The following is a 19963-nucleotide window of genomic DNA, read 5'->3' on the forward strand; positions in this document are numbered from 1 at the left end:
CATCTATCTTCCCAGTGATGCGGTGAAGTAGCCCTGTACCCTTGGCAGAGAAACACCCCCAAAACATTATGCTTCCACCTCCATGCTTGACGGTGGGCACAGTGTTCTTGGGGTCATAGGCAGCATTTTTCTTCCTCCACACATGGCGGGTGGAGTTGAGGCCAAAAAGTTCAATTTTGGTCTCGTCTGACCACAAAACCTTCTCCCAATAACTTGGTTCATCTTTCAAATGATCATTGGCATACTTGAGGCGCGCCTCCACATGTGCTCTCTTCAGCAGGGGTACCTTTCAGGCACTGCAGGATGTGAATCCATTGTTGCGCAAAGTGTTGCCAATTGTTTCCTTGCAAACTGTGGTCCCAGCTGCCTTCAGGTCATTTGCTAACTCCTGCCGAGTGGTTGCAGGACGATTTCTGACCGTTCTCAGCATCATTGCCACCCCACGAGGCGAAATCTTCTTTGGAGCACCGGGCAGAGGTCTGTTGATTGTCATGTTATACTCTTTAAACTTTCTGATAATTGCACCAATAGTTGTTACTTTCACATCCAACACCTTACTAATCTTTTTGTAGCCCATTCCAGCTTTGTGAAGGTCAACAATTCTGACTCTGAGGTCCTGTGACAGCTCTTTGGTTTTACCCATGTTGGAGACTTGAAATCTGTGTGATCTGTCTGATTCTGTGGACAGGTGTTTTTCACACAAGTGATTAGTGAGAACAGGTGGCTTCAGGTCAGGTAACAAGTTGATTGGGAGTGTCTAACTGGTCTGTAAAAGCCAGAACTGCTAATGAATACTAAGGGTTCAAATACTTATTTCACTCCATGAAATACAAATCAATTAATATATATTCCTTAGATTTATTTTCTGGATTTTCTTTTTAATATTCTGTCTCTCCATGTAAGAATACATCTACCATTAAAAGTATAGAATGATCATGTCTTTATTGGTGGGCCAACGAAGAAAATCAGCAAGGGATCAAATACTTCTTGGACTCACTGTATATATATATATATATATATATATATGCTTAACAGGGTGCACCCTGTACACCCTGTTAAGCATACTGCACTGTATAACCAATATTTTTATTATATATATATATATATATATATATATATATATATATATATATATATATATATATATATATATATATATATATAATAAAAATATTGGTTATACAGTGAAGTCTATGTAGTGCTGACTGGAGCCAACTTGTGAATATATTTATATATATAACAAATTCTTTTTTGGGACTGGAGCCCATGAAATCCCAGTTACGCCACTGCTTTTGAGCATGTGCTTTTCAGTTCTAAGAGCATGAGATTATATTAGATTATATATATTATAATAATCTGTGTCTTTGTATACAGATAAAAAGATATATTGTAAAGGGTAATCTCAGTCTCTTTTCTGTTTGTTTTATCATAAAATAAATAAGTGTTTGTCAGTGTTTTTAAAATTTTGTTTTACATATCCATGCAGCCTCTCTCATTTCTCACTCTCACTCTCTGACATGTTTTAACTGTGCATATTGATGGGTAAGATAGTTTTGAAATAAATTAATCTTCAGTGGAGGAAAATTACCTGAAGCGTCTCCTGCTACAATCATATTCTTAATTGTCATTTTTACCATCCCTGTCCTCTGAAATGTTTTGCATCCCACTACCACTGTCTCTCAGTGTCACTACTCAGAAGATCAGAAGAGTTCAGAAGTTAGATTATTTTTTATGTATACTAAATTGTGACATAAATCTCACAAAAAACTAACTCTCACTCTTTTACCCCACTCTCTTGTCTCTCTCTCTCCCTCCCAAATCACACAGACATACTCACAGCTGCTGTAAAACATAATTTTGCCATGTTTTCTCTCCTACCTGCTTAATTCCTCGTTAACACAAGCTTCCTCATGTCTGATACTAGTGCTTTCTCTAAAACCTTTACTTATAAGATTAAGAGTTTTAAATTTAAGAATATTTGAAAATGCACTATTATGAAATAATAAAACAATAAAAATAAAAGAAATGTAAATGTTTACTCTCACCAGTTTGCAATGCGTACTACACTTTTTTTTTTATCTCTCTTTATTTATGCACAATTTTGAAATACAAAACATCCACTTGGTATAGGTTATCAGGTCACAGTTTTGAGAAAGGGAACAAATAATAAGGAGGATGAGAGAACAAAAAGGAAAAAAAAAATTACACGTGAGGTCACAGAATAGCTGGGTTTGACAGTTCCATATACTATATTTTAATCAAAAGGTAATATGGGCTATCTTTCAGTTTGGGTAAATAAATGCACCATTTACCCCATCTTTTTTCTCCCAGTTCCATCTGAAAAGATCATCTGTTCTAAAAGTAATTGTTTAACAATGGTGAGAAAAGTACCAACTGTAGGGGGTTATTTTTGAAGCCAGCATTTGGTGATGGCCGCCTTGCTTGTGACCAATAGAATCTTTAGGTGATAAATGTCATCATTACTCAGTCTATCTGGAAAAATACAAAGATACATGCATGTGAAAGTTGTGTTAATGCCAAATCCCAGAATTCAAGTATGAGGATTTTAACTTGTGATTAATCACAGAATATTGTTGTAATTCATCTTTATTTTTAAATAAATTCACACCACTATAATTGTTCACGGCATTTAGCTGACGTTCTTATTCAGAACTTACAAGGTTGCTGATATTAGAAAAGGGTCGATGTAGTAATTGGTGTATCACAGCACTGTCACTCACACTGGGAATTGAACCACAGTCTCCCACATGATGTGGTAGCTTACTGGCAGGTAGTGGTGTTACCCACTTCATCACACCAACCAATTCCAACAACCTTACAGTAGTTTGTGCCACTCGATTGCTTTTAAACCTGGTGCCTTTAAGGATCCTGTGCATAAAAAGTGTGAAAGTTGCTGTTGTCATCAGCATATAACGTGATAAATAACTATATATAATTGTGTTTAGCATGTTCATGTTACAAGCAGTAGCTACTCTACTCCGGTTATTAGTCTATACTGATACATACAGCTCTGGAAAAAATAAGAGACAACTTAAAAATTATGATTTTCTTAGATATTACCAAATTGAAAACCTCTGGAATATAATCAAAAAGGAAGATGGATGATCACAAGCCATCAAACCAAACTGAACTGCTTGAATATTTACACTAGGAGTGGCATAAAGTTATTCAAAAAGCATTGTGTAAGACTGGTGGAGGAGAACATGCCAAGATGCACAAAAACTGTGATTAAAAACCAGGGTTATTCCACCAAATACTGATTTCTGAACTTTTAAACCATATGAATATAAACTTGTTACTTGTTTTCTTTGCATTATTTAAAGTCTGAAAACTCTTTCACAGCATTTTCTCATTTTCTGCAAATAAATGCTCAAATAAATTACAATACAAATACAAAATCAGAGAAACTGATTCAGAAACAGAAATGGTCTCTTAATATTTTCTAGAGATGTATATATATAGAGAGTGTATATTCCCTGCTAACTACTTCGGAGAGCACATGGTATAGCAATTCCTCCACACTGATATGCAGAGGTAAAGCTAAATACACTTTAACCTCTTTTTTTTAATAAACCTGTTTTACATAAGCTCCTCCTTTCTTTGCCACACTCCAGTATAACCAGTATAACGTGTGATCTTGAACACTCAATACTTTAGCTCTTCCTTCTCTGCTTAGTACTGGGATTAAAATAAACGGTAAGTTTTCTTTGAATGGTTACTGCTTGTAACTTGTGGGTTGAGGGGGTGAAATTTGTGATTTTATACAATAAATATGCCAGATTTGTTGGGTTTTGTGGGGTCTGCTACCAGAGAAAATGAGGCCATTAGTCGGCCAAACTGCAGTGTTTATTATTGACATTTGTTTTCAGTATTCAGTTTGACCAATTAGATATGACAAAAATGTAATGTAACAAATGTATAAAGAGAAACATTTCATTAGCAGTGAGGTTGTGTTTTTGCATATTTGGACTTACCTCTTTGGAAGCTTTGAATTTAAATTTATTGCAGATCAGAGAAATTTATTCTAATCACATATATCAATGAGAATGTGATACTTTTAACATATTTTTTTTTTCCAAATGGAAGTACAGACACTAAGACATTAAGCATACATTCCTTTAATGTTTAATAATTAGCACTATCTTCATTTCAAAGTAAACAAATGAAACAATGTTTTGGTGAATGCAATTATAATTTATTAAGGTACATTACAGACTGTCATTACTGTATCTAATAGTCAACAGTTCCTTAAATGTTTTGTTATAGAGACGGCATCGTTCTGGCCCGAGTATTACACCTGCAACACTAAACATCTTCTCAACAGCTGCAGAAAAAGCAGGTATGGCCAGATATGTACATGCTAGTACAGCTAGGTTCTGCATCCTCAGTCAAACATGGTGTGCTTAAGTGAACTGGGAACTTATGAGGTTGCTTGAAAATGAATACACTGTATTTCCAAATGTTTGTATGTAGGAGCCTTCAAATGAATGCACACACACACTTCACACACACAGAATTGATTTGTGGTTGGAATGAACAGCCACACCTTATTTTTTTCATTAAGCCTATATTTTGTATAAGCCAATATAAGCAGCATTAATCCTCTGTGGTAGGTTTACACCTTGAACATTGTGAAAATGTATTATTAGGATTACATGACAACCTTTGGACGTGGAGGGGTGAAAAATGCTTACATTATAAAGCATTTCTACCCAGATATTCCAGTATCTTCAAGTGGTCATTTCAATATGACGTAGCCATGTGAATTTTTTTTCTGAATAATGGAGGACAAAGTACACAAACTATGCACTTGAGTTAAAAGTATAAACACCCAAGGTTAAATATTACTTCAGTAAAAGAAGAAGTCCTTCCTTTAGACCTTCACTTGAGTAAAGAAGAGTTACTTAAGAGATTTTGACAACAGATTTCTTAAAGCAGGGCCTATCAAAACTAGCTGCGTCTACGTGAAAATGCAGCTCTCAGAAGTAAAACAGTGCTTTGTTGTTTCTTTTAAGACCTCATGAACAATCAGAACAATGTACCCAACAACAACAATATAAACCCAGGGCCACCAGGTGGAGGTGGAAGCGGATGGAACTGGGTTCAAATAGCAGGTGGCGTACTGCTTGGTTTTGTCCTTGGTAAGTAATCTTTTACGTAAAGTCTAGAATGATGCACAACCATATAATGCCATGAAGAACTATATTTTCCCATTATCAAACAAACTTTAATATCAAAACCAATCTAGCGCTGTGTAAAAGAGTGTTTGCCTCCTAAACCTAATAACCTAAGTTGTGCCATCCTGGGCAAGAGATTTTGCCCAATTTCAAGCTCCAATAAACACAACCCTAAACCTGGTGAAAAGCTTTTATAGCTGTTAGAGCTGCAAAGGGTGGGCCTACATCATATTAAACCCTATGGATTAAAAATTATGTCAATCAGGCTCATGAGCATTTGGTGGAAGACGAGTGATTACTTTTTGCTATATAATGTGTGTTTTTTTTGTATTAAAATTAATGTAAAAGAGTATTTAAAAGGGAATTTGATCAGGAGTACTATAAATATGCTGTATAACTGAATAAAATATTATAAATATGCAATTAATGCAATTAATTGTTTCCCTTAGATAGGATCATCGTTGGTGTATTCCAGAGAAATATCAAAGGAACTTTGGACAAGGATAAGGAAGAAAGGCTTAACCTCCATAAAGCTTTGAATCTCAAGAACTCCCAACTAATGGAGGAGCTCAAGAAAAATAAGCGGCTTCAGGAGCAGCACAAGCAGCTGCAGAGGAAGCACGAGCAACTGGAAGAGAAGCACGAGCAGCTGCAGAAGCAAAACAACATGCTAGAGAAAAGCATACCACAGCTGGAAGAGTACTACAAGGAGAAGGAGAAGAAGAAGAGCATGGTGACAACCCTACACCAGGTTCAGAATGAGGTTGAGCAGATAGATCAGAGAGCCAAGCTTCTCCTAGCCAAAGTTGAGCCCCAGCTGCAAAAAAGGCAGGTAATAATGTGTACCAGGCCTGACCTCTGGCAGGAAGTGTTTCAGATCCAGAAGGACCTGCTGGACATGGTTGCCAATGACCCCATGGAGCCAAAGCTGAACTTAAAGGAGGCTCTTGACAACATTTTTCATTATGAGAATTACTGTGTAAACCCTGATAACCCGAGGGACGCTAGAAATGGGAGACTGATGTGGCTCTATCTCGAGTACTGGAAGCAGCAGATCACCCTGCAGAAACACAAGAAGATAGAAGAGGTGCTGAAAGGTGCTATACCTAATGACCGTAATTATTAATGAACTGGCTCTTTGATACAAGGTACATTAGTCTGTGCACATGTCCTCCAGTCTCTGCCACAGTGTAGTTAGTGATCAGGGACAGCAGAGTTTGTGAAATATCCAAAAACAAAACAGATCAGATTTTGTGAACTTTTTAAATTGTGATACTGTGCAAAGGTCCTGGACAATGGGTCCTGAACAGCCAAATAGTAAATCAGTATATTTATAAGTTAGTACAAAAGCTTTAAGGTAAATCCTAATGCCTTTTGTCTCACATGGTGAGGTATGCGGTTAATTAATTCAATTATCTTATTGGAATTGTACTGGGTGTCAATATGCAATCTTAAGTTTATGTATTGGTATTATGTATTGGATTGGTGCACCCCTAATTTATGCATGTTTTTTTTATATATATATCTAGATAATGACTGTTCCGTGAAGCTGAATTTTATCTAGATATCTTGTTATCTGTAATGCTGTAATTTGTGTTTTTTAATTTTGAAATACTCTAAGGGTCTAAGTCTGTTTTTTAGATAAGAGGATTTTTTTTTATGTCTGCTATGAATTATGTGGTCTGAACACTAATGAATAGTTATTAAAGGTTTGGGACTGCACTTAAAACGTGTCACTTTGTTTTATTTTATATTTAGGCATGGAGTAGGGTTTAGAGCACTGACCAAACTGACCCAATTTATTACAGGGTTTAAAAAATCCTGCTTTATTACATGAACCACCTCAAAAATGTAATAAAAAACACTGTACTATTCACGAAAGAGTATATGGGCAATGGGTTTGATAGATGGAGAAAACTTGGAGCCTGAAGGACTACAAGACGGATAATTTCATTGGAGGCTGCGGCTAATAGTTTTGACGGGGATGCAAACATAGTGTAGTAAAAAACAATACAAATATTATATATTATATTCTCTCTGTGAATTTCTTGTCTTGTATTCCTTTTATAAAACAAATACTTTAATAGTCATTTGTTACCAAACAATCATTTAAAATTAGAAATCATCCCACATTGATCAAACTCACACTAGGCAGCCAAAGTTTTTTGGACACCCCTTATAATGCAGCTTTTAATTATTTTGTGTTACATCTAGTGGAGTCAGTGATGTCGCAAAATGCTTAGGATACAGGAAATATATAGAATTCCACAGAATTAAACCAAATATGTATTTTAATTTTTAAAACATTTTACTGTAAGTCATATTAAACTTTGTGTCTCACATTCATACTCAGTGGTCCAAGTTCAGCTGAGATAGGTAAAAGTGCTCCAGACAAGTGCTGCATGGCTAATGCCATGGTGCTCCAATACACACTAACATGAACTGCTATCAGTCACACCAAAGAAGCTGATGGGCCACAGCTGTTTACTATATTGGCAGCAACCAAAATAATAAAGTGGTGTAAAAAAGGTTGGGTACCCCTTATAGCTAGCTATTCCCCTAATAGATAGCTATTCTATTTGTTAACTTGTTTCTGCGTTGGAAATTTGCAGGAATGTTTAGAGACCTTCTTTAGCTCTACATGTTTTTGTGAACTGAGTAAATTTCATTGATTTACCAGATAGCAGTCATGCATGTGGATTGTGTTTAGGTTGGGGCTAAAGCTTAATAATTTCAGTAACTGTAGCTTGTGAAACTGAGACAATATATTAACTAAATCGTTAATTGTCATGTGTTTATTTAAAAATTTAATTGAATGTGCATACAGATTGTCCAGAATACATGCTACAAGAACATTAAAATGCCATATGGGGGGAACATTAGGTGTAATAAATGTAGTATGTTTTATTATATAGCAGTTAAATAATAAACAATAATTGTGTAATATATTTTGGGATATATTTTTAATTTAAGTGGAACATTGCAACCACATTTTTTTTTGGTTATTTAAAACAATTAAACATTTCCCATCCTGGGAAAGAAATTAAAGAATAAAGATAGTTATTTATTCATGGTACACTACACGCCTTTTATTATATTGACATTTATGTAATATACATAATCTTTCATTATTGACTTTAATATTATTATTGACTCAGAATTTTATGACATCCATGAGCCTTTTTAATCACGGAGGACTTTTATTGTGACATTCGCCAGAGAAATAGAGCTGTGGTGAATGAGGTCTCCCTGTCTTGCGCTGTAGACTTTTATATAATACATAATCACGGAAGACTTTTATTGTGACATTCGCTGGAGCCGGAGCCTCCAGCCACGCCCAACACGCTGGAGGCCACGCCCAGCACACTCGAAGCCACGCCCAGCAAGCTGAGGCGGTGAGAGAGGTCTCGCAGGCTCGCGCCTTATACTGGAGCGTTCCATTCGACTATGACGTCATAGAAAGCGCTCTGGCTGTGACGTCATAGGCGAATGGAACTCCACTCTCCCATATATAAGGGGCCTTTCTCCATCAGGCTCAGTTTGGATTCAGCTGTTTATCAGACAGCACGTGTACTGAACTGAAATCACTGATATCAGGTGTGTAGAGAGTGAGTGCACATCCTAATTACTGCTCCAAATCACAAGAATAACAATGGATACTGACAAAGTACTGAGAAGCTTGGGCTTCAAGGTGTTGAAAAATATCGGTACCGGTTGTTTCTCACAGGTTAAGCTTGCCAAATCTAAAAGGCACCGAAAGAAGGTGGCCATTAAAGTAGTTAACTTACGAAAGGAGGATTGTGAGTGGGCAGAGAAATATTTGCTGCAGGAGCTCGCCATTCTGGGAAAAGTGAGGCACCCTCATATCGCCAACGTGTTAGAAACACACGTCATTTACGAAATGCCTAGTAAACGCGTGTTTATCGTGTTGGAGCGGGCCGCAACAGATCTTCATGATAAGATCGTAGAGCTCGGATGTCTTCCCAAGGACCAGGCCAGAGAGTGGTTCTCCCAACTCGTCAGTGCCATGGTCTACCTCCACCAACAGGACATCGCACATCGAGACCTGAAGCCTGACAACATCCTGCTCACAGCTGACAACCAAATCAAACTAACCGACTTTGGTCTTGCATGCTTTTCAAAAGGCTCTACTGAACTCTCCGACAGCAGTGTTGGCACCATGATTTATGCTGCACCTGAGGTGCTTGGATGTAAGAGCTATGACCCTAAGAAGAGCGACGTATGGAGCTTGGGCATCGTTCTTTTTGCAATGATCACGGGGCAATTACCGTTCTATGGTGAACGCCTGAAGAATGTCATGCGTGCTCAGAAGGAACCAATAACATATCCAACTGAAGCCACCATGGATAAGTCCTGTCGCTCGCTCATATCACACATGCTCACCTACGATCCTAGCGCCCGCCCTTCAATGGAAGAAGTAGCGAAGCATTCTTGGCTGCAGGCGAGGCGAGAAAGTTCTATTGTAGGCAGGTTTGTTGTGGACGTTCTTGACAAGGATGAAGAACAGGAGGGCGAGAGCAGTGAAGATATTAGAAGCGAGAATGCCGAGGAGAAGATGGAGGAGGAGGACATCAGCCCCAGCCAAACTTCACTTCGTGCTGCACTTAAAAGAGCAACTAAAGTTTTTTCACCACTTTGCAGACCCTCTCAGTCATTAAGATCGGTATTTAAGAAGATATTTAGAAGGACCATTAGAACTTAGGACCATAGGCTTTCATTGAAAATAAAAATAAAAAACACCACAATACTATAAATGTTTTATCTGTTTTATTAACTCGATTTTTGTTGTATAAAAACATGTGTGGGGGTGTGGGAAGGGGGGCTGTAAAATAATCACCTTCAAACAGAATCATCATAATTTTTCAGAACACGAAGTTCATGCTTTATCTCATTGCAAACAACAAGTGCGTAGTAGTGTGTTTGACAGGGGGGGGGGGGGGGGGGGGCACGTTTGCTAATATGAATCAAAATCCCCCCTATGGTGATTTGGAACAACATTTGTGAAATTACTTTTTTTTCTGTTCTTTTGTTTATTATTTACATCCAAGTAAAAGTCACTTTACAACCTCAATTATCAAGTAATATTTAAATGATTATAACATATTTGGTTATTATTATTACTGCATATTCCCACTGTTATTTTAAAGCTTTCTATGATTTAAGGCACTTTAATGAAATAAGTGGGAGTTTAATGTGTCTAATACACTGCTGGATATACACAATGATTGATTTATGGTCCACAGGGGGCGAAGATATTTTAAAAGGTAAACTCAATAAAGGGTTGTTTATTAGCTGATCAGTTAGATCCTGTGGAAAACACTTTTTTAGGGCAGTGATCAGGGTTAAGAAACTGCTTTAAACTACTTATATCTTACAGTAAGTCATGTAATCCTAAACTAATAAACACAATTTGAAAATTAAATAGTTATTGGCTGATTAGACACATCAAGGCAGGTTGGGCATATATATAGAGATTTTTTTTCTCACACTTTGATTACATATCTAGCTAATTCCAAAGTTAGGCTAATTGACTGTCACAAGCTGGATTTTATTGGCAAACAATCATCCATAAATCTGAAAGGCTTCCTTTATCTTAAGGACGATCTGAGCTTTATCACATGTATGAGTGAGAGAAGTATACTAGGTGCAAGAAATAAATAAAAAAGATATTTATGGATTACTAAGCGAACATGAAACAATAGAGCACCTGCTGGTGGATTGCCAACGGGTTTAGGACACCCGGACTTTCATGAAGGACATTGGACTAAATATTGAGGTAAATCCATATTTTATGGTATATTTAGTGAACATTTGAACCATAAAACAAAATATTTTTGGTATATATTATCGAAAGTAAACGATAGTGCTGTTATAGTAAAAAGTTGTGGAAGACTGGAAGACTAGGTGTAAAATGATAATTAAACAAATTCAGATACCCTCTCACGTAAGTTTTAATATATACATCCAGGAAACATTCTGGAGTTACACTCTGTATATATATATACATATATATATATATATATATATATATATATATATATATATACAGAGTGTAACTCCAGAATGTTTCCTCTAGATGGCAGTGTAGGTATTAGAATGGTAGTATGCCACGCTGCCCCTGCCCTGCACATTTATTTATTTATGTATTTATTTTTCTTTATCTAATATAATGCCCCTCTATGCTGACCTCAGGCCCAGTAGTAGAGTAGGTGGAATTAGGGTTGCAAAAGACTGGTTTAAAAGGGGTTATATTATTCAGAACTTACTTTTTGCCTGCTTTTGTATTTCCACTTGTGTCTGAACTAATCCTATAAACAATCGTTAAAAGTCTTTTTTTTTCATTAGTTTAGTACCTTAACCCTTGAGTATAGGATAGTATAATAACTATACTCCTGATAAGTACCCAAAAAAATTTTTACACTCTTATGTCACCACATGGCATTCCCACATTATATTTCTATTAAATCTTGTTAGACTGCTCCTTATGTGTGACCAATAGACTACTGAGAAGGACTCTCCATAGGACAGTACTACTAAGGATTTGAACATCAAAAACAGATAACATCTGTACTGCTCCTGGTGTCGATTACCTTCACTATATTCCATCTAATCCCCTCACAGTCTGACATGTTGGTCACCATTTCACAACACACCATTCAAGAACTTTTTACCCACTCATCATCTCCAGAATACTTACTGGTATCACTTGTTTCTCATTTGTATATTGAGCGAACAATTCCTTTTGCATATCGAACATCACTACACAATAATACTACATTTCTATTTGAACATTAAAACTGAAACATCACCACAAGTCATTTCTTACATGGATGGTTGGGAAAGATCGTTTTCCCATACATAGTCGCATACTTAGCACCGTCCAACTTCTCTCTGTGGAATGTTCCATGATTTCTATGGTGTCCATGTGCAAAATAATGCAAAATGCATCTTTCTTAACTGGTAGGTTAAGGTAAACCTGGGACAATGCAAATAATAATGGAAGTCGTGAATCATTACGCCTACTTCAACTTCTACATTCCTGCTATCGTCGCCATTGCACTCACTTTATTTTAGTAATTGTTCTATATGAAAAAAAACTTATCTCCATTTTCGTCGAATTTCTTGATGAATGGACCAATTGAAAATCTTCAAAATTACCTGAAATAGACTCTTTTTACATTGACTTCCATAGAAAGTTTACATGGTTTTGTCTCTCTCCTGTAAAGTTGCTGTTTTGGAGATAAGTGTGTTCATTGGACAGTGACGATATGTGAGTAGCTCATTTCCATTGTGCAATGCATTGTGGTATAATGGTATCCATATTAACCACACTCAAAAACAGACTGGTTCTGTGTATGCATTGTGGATTTTTGAGTGTACTCAATTGTAACTCATTTATCTATAATACATATTAATACTCAACATCTAGTATTACAAATTAGTACACAATTGGGACACATTACATTTAACAGAATAGCTTTTTTTAAATGGTTCCACCTAGGGATGGGAGTTTAATCGAAATAATTTGATTAATTGAATTACTATTTTAATGCCATTTTCTAAACGGGATTATCAAGATTTTTACATATAGAAGCTGCCAGAGTGAATTTCAGTAGATAGACATTTGCTTTTGTCAGAAACCTGTAAATAACTGTTTTATGTTGCAGTGGTTTTCATATTTGACACTTTTCCTTAACCAAAATATAAGGAGGTCATGTGTTGTGCACCATGTTTAATATAAAAAATGCATGTACAGAGGAAGAACTGTTGCTTATTATTTAACAAAAATAAACACATTTAAAAATTAAATGTAAAGGAAACAGTATCTTGCACATTATTAAAATTGTGCTTTCTGTTTCCATATAAAAAAACTAACGAACTAAAAATTGTAATCATATTCGAGATTTGCTCATATATTTGATGAATATCAAGGTTATTATTAGGCCTAGTTCCTTCTGGGAATTGTAAGAGCAGCTCTGAAGAAAGTTTTGCAAATTTTGAGGCTTTATTCAAACAATCATCACATTTTAACTAAACATATTAGGAAAATAATTAGATGAAAGTTAAAGTAAGGTAACAGATTGCATATATTGTTTATTTTTTCTGATGAATAACCACTATGATGACTTTTACTCCACATTCTTCAATCTTCTGACATGGTATCTTGTCTGTTGTATTTGTTGTATTTATTGTAGTGTTTTAGTAATATATTGCACTATCGTTACACTTTGGCAGTTTATGTTTTTCTATTGTATTGTTGTTCCATGTTGCACCATGGTTCCAGAGGAATGTAATTCCGTACTCAGATTAAATGACAATAAAAGCCTCTTGACTTAAATACTTCATTTAGATTTGACTGCCACACCCAATCTATTCCATAACTGTGTGTCAATGTACCTTCTGTTCTTAAAATCTGGAATAACCAGTACAACAGGTTAGGTTAGGTCTTTTCTTGTTCAAGGACAAAATAAAAGAATAAGAAAGTGAATGCTCAGTTTTTTAGACTAAACTTGGGAAGCAGTGTCTATGGTAAGTCTTTTTTGTATAGTTTGCTGTTAGTGGACTGATTGTGTAGGGGCAGCATGCTATATTCACGTTACATATGAAGATTTATCTGTTACATTCAAGAAGTTATCTGACAATTAAAGCAATTTTACATAGGCCATATAAAGCAAAAAAAGAAAAACATGCAAATAATTCATCTGATTATTAAATTGGGTTATTTATCTTTTGAAGAGGGTATCTTTAAAATACTGAAAAAGACTTATGCATTTTACCTTTCTAAACATATCTAAACACAAAATGTATTTATATTTATAATGTATCCATTATCAAATAATAAAATAATTACACGGTACTTAACACGCTCTAAATGTGTTTAAATTTCGGGAAAAAAATGTTATAAGTGCACAAGAAAAAGGCATATCCTTTTTAAGGATAATATAAAGTAATTATAATAAATAATAAAAATAATAATAATGGCTTCAAAATACTTGATTTCTGGTATGAATGCTGTCAAAGCACTCTGGAAACAGAAACATTAGGCTGATAACTGATGGTGTCTTAAAATAGACTATATCACTTATATAATAAAAATGCCTGAAATAATTATTACATTAACAGTTTTAGTTTGATTTGCAGAAATATATTGTAATGTCCTTCAAAATGACTAAAACTGTGTGTCAATATGACCATCATGAAAGACTTAACATTTAATATTTAAACCCTTTTCAGTGCTATTCATAACCATTTTAAACAACCAAAATGAGTTGAAATTTAAAATGAATTAATTACATTAAATTTAAGGTACATTTTTTTGCATAATAAACCAGGGTAGAAAACTTTACATGAATCAGTTCCTGAATTGTAGAGTAAATGATCTGCACACACATAGATACACACAGTTAAAGCAAAGCCAACCAAAATCCATAATGACAAAAACAACACAAAACTGCCCAAGTGAATTGAATATGCAGATTGCAGGCCTTTTCACTGCGAGAATTCCAGTGGAGAATTATACAAGTTTAAAAGTATTTTAAGCTATACTATGTTGCAAAATAATTTTAGATTAGGGCAAACAATTATTTTTTTAAGACTTTTATATAAATAAATTATATTCTGTAATGGCTTACTTAATTTGCATAAAGCTCTGGTAAAAAATAAGAGACCACTTTAGTTTCTGAATCAGTTTCTCTGGTTTTGCTATTTATAGGTTTATGTTTGAGTAAAATGAACATTGTTGTTTCATTTTATAAACTACAGACAACATTTCTCCCAAATTCCAAGTAAAATATTGTCATTTAGAGCATTTATTTGCAGAAATGAGAAATGACTAAAATAACAAAAAAGATGCAGAACTTTCAGACCTCAAATAATGCAAAGAAAACAAGTTCATATTCATAAAGTTTTAAGAGTTCAGAAATCAATATTTGGTGGAATAACCCTGTTCTTTAATCACAGTTTTCATGCATCTTGGCATGTTCTCCTCCACCAGTCTTACACACTGCTTTTGGATAACTTTATGCCACTCCTGGAGCAAAAATGTAAGCAGTTCAGCTTGGTTTTATGATTTGTGATCATCCATCTTCCTCTTGATTATATTCCTGAGGTTTTTAATTTGGCAAAATTAAAGACTCATCATTTTTAAGTGGTCTCTTATTTTTTTCCCCACCTGATAATAATAGACTCCATTGCAATGAGGTTGAGGCATTTATACGTTACAAGTCTACAGCTAGAACTATTCATTAAGGTTTGCATTGTAGAGGCATCACAATTAGTACCTAAAGGGCACAGCTTTATAAGGTAATTTTTAACATTTTAATAAGCTTGTGTTACAAGATAAAACAATGTAGTCTAGATGTGCTCAAGTGTGACTGAATGATGTTCTGCTCTGGTTAACATTTCAACAGAATATCAGCATGAATGACCTGAATAATCCGAATAGAAGGCCGGAAGGCGAGGATAGAGGTGCATTTTACTATGGCCTACTAGGAAGTGCTGCTCTTCTTGGCATTGCTGGCCTTCGTAAGTACATTCTTTAGTTAAATGAGAAAACTGGTTTGAAATGTAATTGGGATGTAGTGAAACATGATAACGAGTACAAACTTTTGTCAAACAGTTCACTTCCACACACTCAAAGCATTCCAAAATACACCAGTGTATATGTGTAACATGTATATTGGCGGAGAAATGAGTCTGTCAACCCTATTCTGAAATACAGAGCCTTTAGCCGATGCTCCCAATAGATTTACGATGCTCGTGTTAGGGCCACAGCATTACCCATGCAAAGAAATCACTATTTTTACAAGTAGCTCAAAGTAACCACACATTTCATTGGTCTTCTTGGAAATCTAAGGGCCCTGGTATTTAAAACAAGGTACTGAGAACTTTGAACATGAAAAAAACACTGTTTATACACACAGTACCTTCAGGTAGTTCTCTGGGCACTAAATTAAGTCCCAATATATGAATTGATGAGCACTAACAAATAGGTGGTATCGGGAAAAGATTGCAAAATTAATTTAGTGGAAATGTATGAATTCCAGCTGCTTTTAAAAATATATTTTCAATATTCTTGCATTTCCACAGAATAGGCAATGCTATTTCCCTATCACTAGCATTGTAAGCCTGTAAAGCTCTGTATTTTAGAGTGCGGGGGGTAAGACTGCCACCTATCTGCCAAAAAAAAACTGAATACTGTTATACTTATGACTGATGGGACTTTTTTTTCCCTCACCAACGTACATGTCCAAGATAAAAATAGAATCAGGGAAGACTTGGTGAAGTAGAACTGTACATAAAGCAATGAACATATCAATGGGGTTGGTTTTAGCTGTGTGGCAACATTCTTATTTCCCATCGATTGTTGAAATGAGTTGAACGTTTCATTTTCTTTTTGACTGGCTTGGAACAAACACAGGTGGGGTAAATGCAAAACCAAAAGAAAACATGACTAAACAAACTAAACTACAAAGACAAGATTAAAGATAAAAACTAGACTGACTATGAAAACAAGAAATAACAGAAATCATTAGAACGGGCAAAGCTACTCACACATCTGACACAACATAGCACACAAAAGATCAGACAAAGAACACTGAAACAAAGGGGTTCTGTATACAGTAAAAGACTGGAAACACCTGGAGAAGATAACAAGGGGGCGCCAACAAACAAACACCCGCAGGTGAGAACACTGATGACAGGGCGGGAGCTAGGACGGAGACAAGACAGCAGCAACACGGGGGCACAACTTATCTACAGAAAAAACAGGACATTTAAAGATTAATTTGTTTTTCTGTGACCAGGGCTGGACTGGTAATCTGGCGTACCGGGCATTGTGATGGAGAAACCGAGGGACAGACTGAGCAGGAATGTGTAGCACGTAAGCAGGTAGTAATGTTAGTAAAGTTAGGATAACTAAGGGACTTTGAGTTGATGGAGGTAACGTTAGCTCTATTACATGAGAATGATGAGCAATGACTGATAAAATAGCAAACGGTCAAGAATGAGAAGTGTTGGATGAGCAGCAAGTGTATATTTTAGGCTACATCATTTTATTTGAGAAATTTAGGTTAAAGGCTGCATAGTTTGAGTTTTGTAGCCTCTATGCTGTGGATCAGCATGTTTTAAAAAGCACTAAAACAAGTGAAATAACAGATTTTAAAACTGATAAATGATCAGTTAACTTAAAAAGTAAGTGTAAAAAAATATAAAAGTAATATTAGCAAAAGGTATGCCCACACTGAATAAGAGTAAAACAGTGTCAAATGCTTTTAAGACATAGTTGCGTTGCATGAATTCATAAAGCAGTGCAGTTTGTAGCCTGATACAAATACATGTTATAGCTGATAAAAGGAGGAAGCACCTTTAACCTGAAGAATTAGAATTGAGCTGCTATATCAGAGAAATTCAGAAAATACATATTGGACATTAATTCAATAAAAACGATAAAGAATCAATTGAATTACGCAGAGCAGACAAAAATGGTGGAGTTAATAATAGACGAAACAAAAGACTAAACTTCTTATATTTAACATGTTGATACATTATGTTTCTCTGTAACCCCACATACATAAATAATAAGTTGGTTGTGCTCCGCTAATTGTGATGAGGGGCCGGTCTAAACCAAAGATGCCAGGGCCGATTTTTTGTTCCAGTCCAGCCCTGTCTGTGACTGACAATAAAATAAATCCAGGTGAAACCTAGAGAGGTGGCAACCCTAGCTGAAAGTGAATGGAGGTAAGCTATTTGATAAAAATTAATGCACGTTATCATTCTCCACTACACCTTTCCATTTCATATAATTGTTTTATAACATATAATTGTTCTTTTACTTCAGCAAAAACATGTATTAATTGTATTCATTAAAACATGGCATACTAGGTTGGCTTTGGAAACAAGACGCCCAGAGACAGATCCAGGTAATGACCATACAGACTACAGAAAGACTCAGCAGATAGGAGCAGGAAGTGATGAAGCTGAAGGAAGAGAAGAGGTGCATGTGGCAGGAACTGCTTAGTGCACAAGAGGAAGGAAAAAAATTCCACAAGGGTGCTGTGGCTGCACTGACGACGCTTGAGGCTGAACTAGTACATAGGCAGGGAATCTACTGCAGCTTTACTGCACAAAGGGATCGCAGACAACCTATTGAGGAGAAGCTGCTGAGCAAAGTGGACACTGATCCCTACTTGGCCAAGCTGGTCTCTAAGGAAGATCTTCGTGAGATTTTTAAGGATGGCTATTGTGAAAGGCCTTGGAACACAGTTGACAAAAAAAAAATGGGAAGTTGATGTGGATTTTTCTGAAGGAATGGGAGCACAAGATCACTCAGCAGAAGCACAACAAGATAGAGGAGGTGCTGAAACAGTTTAAGCCTAATGACAGTGACATTAATAACTGACCTATACATTAATAGAACTTACATGAGCAAAAATCGTTTGCCTTGAAATATGGAGCACTTTGAGTCTGTTTGCTTAGGTGTTTAGTACTTTAGAATTTGGGCTGGAAAATATTTTACCTACTATCTAAATAATAGCTACAATTTATGCATGTGTGATTTTTTTATGTTTTTTGGGTGTGTGACATCTGTTCAATCAAAAATAAAAGCAATATATTATTTCATGTTATGGCTCGTTTGCTATTTGCATCACTGAAATACTTATGATGAGGCAAAATAATGACTCTACAGCAGGATAGTATTAATATACAGAACAAATTACATAACATAAACAGAACTCAATGTAATATATTTGTAGAAATATAGAAAATAAATATTAATATACTATTTATAAAGAAACATGTTTACTACATAAATACACTAAGTAAACATATATTTACCAAATATACAGTACTGAAAATACAGAATAAATATAAGTATTATGAGTAAAAATAAATATGCTAGAGTAAGTAAATACACTGGAATGAAAAAGTTTGGGCACCCCTGTTGTCCTTTATAAATAATTGGTTGTTCAGATCAGCAATTTCAGTTAAATGTATCTTATAGCAGAGGAACACAGTGATATTTAAGAAGTTTATAGGATTTAGAGAAAGTGTGCAATAATTCTTTAAACAAAATAAACATTTGCATTAATTTGGCCATCCCAACAGAAAAATGACATCAATATTTAGTATATCCTCCTTTTGCCGAAATAACAGACTCTAAGCGCTTCCTGTAGCTTCCAGTGAGAGTCCGGCTTCTGATTGAAGGTATTTGGGACTATTATTCTTTACAAAACAGCCACTTTAAATCACACCACAGATTTTCAATAATATTCAGGTCTGGGGACTGAGATGATCATTCCAGAATGCATGAATGTTTTAGTAGATTTTGAGCAGCGTTTACTGTTTGAGGTCGTTGTCTTGTTGAAGTATCCAGCACTGGTCACACAGCCACACAGTATGATGCTGGAACAACCACCAAATTTTTATGGGTAGCAAGCGTCTTTATCTACAAGGTGAAGCAGTTGTAGGTAGGAGTGTCTAATAGAGTGGAGGAGAGAGAGTGAACACAGTGTTTAAAAACTCCAGCAGCACTGCTGTATCTGATCCACTCAAACCAGAGGTGGTCTATGCTGTGTCTGTCCTGTGGGGTCCAAATTAATGGAAATGCACAGGACTCACTTTCATGTAATTTATATGCCAATGATTGCCATGACATGTAAAAATGTTTCATTTTCTTTTTTTCTGAAATGACCCATTTTAAATTATTTTATTCAGTAAACCAAACACACAAAAAAAATAATTGA

The 19963-nt window shown here is 35.6% G+C and overlaps 2 protein-coding genes across 2 annotated transcripts; both read left to right on the forward strand.

Moving 5' to 3' along the window:
- The first annotated feature begins 3646 nt into the window (after nucleotides 1-3646).
- On the forward strand, nucleotides 3647-6913 carry LOC103047674 (coiled-coil domain-containing protein 127-like). The gene is made up of 4 exons (XM_007242103.4): nucleotides 3647-3717; nucleotides 4288-4360; nucleotides 5037-5162; nucleotides 5648-6913. Exons 3-4 carry the CDS (start codon nucleotides 5042-5044, stop codon nucleotides 6322-6324), a joined length of 798 nt encoding a protein of 265 aa, XP_007242165.2. The 5' UTR covers nucleotides 3647-3717; nucleotides 4288-4360; nucleotides 5037-5041; the 3' UTR covers nucleotides 6325-6913.
- A 1816-nt stretch (nucleotides 6914-8729) lies between these two features.
- LOC111192128 (testis-specific serine/threonine-protein kinase 6) lies at nucleotides 8730-9974 on the forward strand. The gene has a single exon (XM_022668696.2). The coding sequence runs from the start codon at nucleotides 8851-8853 to the stop codon at nucleotides 9919-9921; it is 1071 nt and encodes a 356-aa protein (XP_022524417.2). The 5' UTR covers nucleotides 8730-8850; the 3' UTR covers nucleotides 9922-9974.
- The last annotated feature ends 9989 nt before the right edge of the window (nucleotides 9975-19963 follow it).

The sequence above is a fragment of the Astyanax mexicanus genome, chromosome 1 (genome assembly GCF_023375975.1).
Source record: "Astyanax mexicanus isolate ESR-SI-001 chromosome 1, AstMex3_surface, whole genome shotgun sequence".
Taxonomy (NCBI): domain Eukaryota; kingdom Metazoa; phylum Chordata; class Actinopteri; order Characiformes; family Acestrorhamphidae; genus Astyanax; species Astyanax mexicanus.

What these genes read in the sequence shown, in the direction of transcription:
- LOC111192128 (XM_022668696.2), top strand. Translation starts at nt 8,851, where the DNA reads ATGGATACTGACAAAGTACTGAGAAGCTTGGGCTTCAAGGTGTTGAAA.
- LOC103047674 (XM_007242103.4), top strand. Translation starts at nt 5,042, where the DNA reads ATGAACAATCAGAACAATGTACCCAACAACAACAATATAAACCCAGGG. An exon ending in ACTGCTTGGTTTTGTCCTTG is followed by an intron (nt 5,163 to 5,647) that starts GTAAGTAATCTT and finishes TGTTTCCCTTAG; the next exon opens with ATAGGATCATCGTTGGTGTA.